The sequence below is a fragment of the Propithecus coquereli genome, unplaced genomic scaffold, assembly GCF_000956105.1.
Source record: "Propithecus coquereli isolate 6110/MARCELLA unplaced genomic scaffold, Pcoq_1.0 Scaffold249, whole genome shotgun sequence".
NCBI lineage: Eukaryota > Metazoa > Chordata > Mammalia > Primates > Indriidae > Propithecus > Propithecus coquereli.
Genome location: NW_012148052.1, coordinates 508,766 through 512,399, shown reverse-complemented (window position 1 = coordinate 512,399; position 3,634 = coordinate 508,766). Strand labels below are relative to the sequence as shown.

The 3,634-nt window shown below is 39.6% G+C and overlaps 1 protein-coding gene across 1 annotated transcript in view; it reads left to right on the top strand.

Annotated features, from left to right (window-relative positions):
* Nucleotides 1–739, top strand: part of CCDC30 (coiled-coil domain containing 30) — a 144,428-nt gene extending 143,689 nt beyond the window's left edge. Inside the window, exons 13-14 of the mRNA XM_012646664.1 lie at nt 70–134; nt 541–739. Coding sequence (XP_012502118.1) covers nt 70–134; nt 541–739 — 264 coding nt within the window. The remainder of the gene's footprint in view (nt 1–69; nt 135–540) is intronic.
* Nucleotides 740–3,634: the final 2,895 nt, after the last annotated feature.

The following is a 3,634-nucleotide window of genomic DNA, read 5'->3' as shown; positions in this document are numbered from 1 at the left end:
TAGTTCTAGGTTCACATTGCAATGGTTTATCATTATAATTTTTAATAGTCATCTTTTCTTTCCTTTTAGGAAACAATTAATGACATTCCTGAATTTGAAGCACTTAATAAAATACTGCTTTTACCATATTCCAGGTTAGTAAAGTCAAGACAATCATCTGTCCATGCTTGCTCTGGCAGAGAGTGAAAAAAACAAAAACAAAAAACAATCATCCATATGCCCGAGAGTCATGGCTACCTAACTAGTCCTGAGCTGCTGGCTTGAGAAAGCATAGCATTTTGGGGTAATTTTTCTACCTTTATACTGAACCTTCTTCCAATCCCTTCTCCACTTGCCACTCCTTTACCCCTACACCCCACAGAACCCTGATTTAAGGTAGGAGATCATCCATGTACATAGGCTTAAGGTAAATTATATTTGGTTTTCTTTGTGTTTGACAGTTATAAAAAATTGAAATTCTACTGATGCTATATCCCTGTAACCCCGAACTGCTACCAAGAATTCTATTTATACGATGTCCTCACACATGGCCTTTCTTAGTTTTTCAGGAACAGATTTGGTAGAGTCAGTTGCAAGTCTTCAAGAGGTTAAAGAACCTAAGTCAGAAGAAGCAATGCCAATCCCAAAGCCCCCTGAGTCTCTTTCCCATTCACAAAATTCTGAGGCTGGATACATAAATGTGGCTTCTCTGAAAGAGACACACCACATACGAGAACAAGACCGAAAGTCAGAACTATAAAATCACTGATGTCTAAAACTATCCTGATCAAAGCAGCTAACTTAAAGCCTGGACACAAAGGCGGACCATGGCATGGAAAAGAGTGACCATAGATCCCCACTCCATATCAACCAGGAGTCTTCCAAATTGCTGATGAATTCATTAAAGCAGTTCTAAAAATGGATTTCTCAAGTTTGTTTGGTATCCTCAAATGCCTTGTACTGATCACTATATTGACTATAGTTCAATGATTAGGTCTCTCTTCAGCAGAATACACATATTAATTCAGCATTCTTTCCCATTATCATGAGTATTTTTCTTATTCAATGTTTAAGAGTAAAACCAGTATAATCACATTAAAGCAAATATTTTTTTAAAAAAAACCCTCCTGTAATCCTACAGTCTTTTTTTTTATTTCGAAAATTTAGGGGATACAAGTGTTTTTTGTTACGTAGAAGAACTGTATCATGTTGAAGTCAGGGCTTTCAGTGTACCCATCACCACAGTAGTGTACGTTGTAGCCGATGGGTAGATTTTTATCCCTCACCCCTCTTCTACCCTTCCCCTATTAGTTTTCTTATTAGGTTTTTTTAATTTAAATTCTGTTCTCTTCTTTATTTACCTGTCATTCGGGAGGTCCGGGTTTTCAATGTCCATACACCACTTTGTGACCATATATATCCCTTGGTTAGCTCCCACTTATAAGTGAGAACATGTGGTATTTGTTTTTCCTACAATCTTGACACAACCATTTTCATTTTAGAGTTATTCCCTTTTGGTCCTTATTCAAATACATATATCCCAAATGGTTATTAGCATATTATGTATTCATTTTCATAGTCTGATTTTTAATTATTATACCATGAAAACATTTTCAGTAGCCACATGATATTATATCATGTTGATGTTCTATAAATTACTTAAACATCCTCTTGTTTGACATCTGTTTTCACTTTTCACTATTTAAGATTATGTTGTGGTGAAGGTCTTTATGCATGTAGTTCTTCTCTTGAATTACTCCAGAAAACAAATTTGCAAGATTGTCCTAAGTGAAAGGATAGAAATGTTAATATGGCTTTAGGACATCACTCGTTGCCTTGTTTTAAAAAAGGGCTATGCCAAAATACTGTTTCCATATTCAAGTTATTCAACCTCCTCCAATTTCTTGATCCATAACATCGGAACAGTAATAGTAACTATCCCATAGGGTTGTGAGAACCAAATGAAATGAAGCGTGTATTTAGCACTTAGTAACTGCTTAATAAATGCTAGCTATCATTTATTTTCACTAGCAGTTTCCGAATGTGCTAGTTTTTCCACAACCTCATCAACATTGGATAATATCAATTTTAAAGGTTTATTCTAAAATAGTTGGTATAAAACTATACTGAAGGGCAACTGCTGCTGTTCCTTTTCCCTTCCTCCTCCTTTGTCTCCTTATTCCCCCCCTCCTCTTTCTTCTTCTTTTTCTGTAGTTGGAGATAGGGAGGCCAAGAAGAGAGAAGTAACCAGAAATAAAAATGACCCCTTAAATTGAGACACACTGAATTTTTATGAGTGAACTAGAAAGGATGATCAAAAGACATAAGAAATAATAGCTTTTTTTTTTTTTTTTTTTTTTGAGACAGGGTCTTGCTCTGTCACCCAGGCTGGAGTGAAGCGGCACAATCATAGCTCACTGTAACCTGGAACTCCTGAGCTCAAACTCCTGCTGGGATTACAGGCATAAGCCACTGAGCCTGGCCTTGGAAATAATAGCTATTATATTGATTGCATGCTCTTACTCTGAGCCTTGCCTAAGGTTACTGTCTTTCACTAAATTCATTGAATGTATTTATTGAATACCTACAATGTGCTATTAGTTAGTAGGCACTGCAGCTATAGCTGTAAACAAGACACACTAGGAGAGTCTCTACTTTCGTGGAGTTCATATGCTATTAGGAGAGTATGTGTGTGTGTGTGTGGCAGGGAATGAGAGGTGGAGACAGACCATATAAGACACTTTGGGATGATGAGTGGCATGAAGAAAATCAACCAGTGACCTGAATGATCAAGGGCTACTAGATTGGGAACAATGTCGCCTCTGAGGAGGTGACATCTGGGCTGAGCTATAAACTAGAAGGATCGTGCCTCCTCCCTCTCCCATTAAGATCTGGAAGAAAAGTATTTTAGGCGGAGGTAACTGCTATTGCCGAGGCCCTAAAGAGCGTAGCGATCTCAATGACCTCGAGGAACAGAGAAAGGCCAGAGCATAACCGAGGGTGAGTGGTACAAAATGAGGCCCGGTAGGTGGTGGCCAGATTACTGCACTGTGGGCTTTGTATGCAAGAAATTGGATTTCATTCAATATGGGAATTTATTAAATGGGATTTATTAAATAAGCACACAGTTATTTTAAAAGCTCTAGCTGCTCTGTGGGAAATAAATTGATGATAAAACTTGTGGTAGAACAGAAACAAATTCTAATGTCCTGACTTCAAAGAAGGGATAACTATTTACTGAGCAAGCCTTATGTTCCAAGCTGTTGTAAACGCTGAAGATGAACAAACTAGAGTTCCTGCCTTCATGGGGCTCACCGACTAGTGGGCAGAAGAAATAGCACGTGTGACGGTTCAGAGGGCTTAGCTGCAAGAGCTGATGAGGACCTTGGCTACTGCATAGTGCTCTAGCCAGAGCAAGATTAATTTGTACTGCACTTAGAACAGCCATGAGAGCGGGGTGCCCATTGACTTTGAGCAAAAAGATGCCGACGCTTTCCTCCCTACTCCCTCGTCCACAGCCGCCAGCTCTAGATCCGCAGTAGCCGGAGCGCCCATCACTGAGGGGAAATGCTTCCGGGGGCGGGACCCGGCCTCGCTCGGTTTCTACTGCGCCTGCGCTGTGGACAAACCGCATCTCCATCCTCCGCCGCGGCAC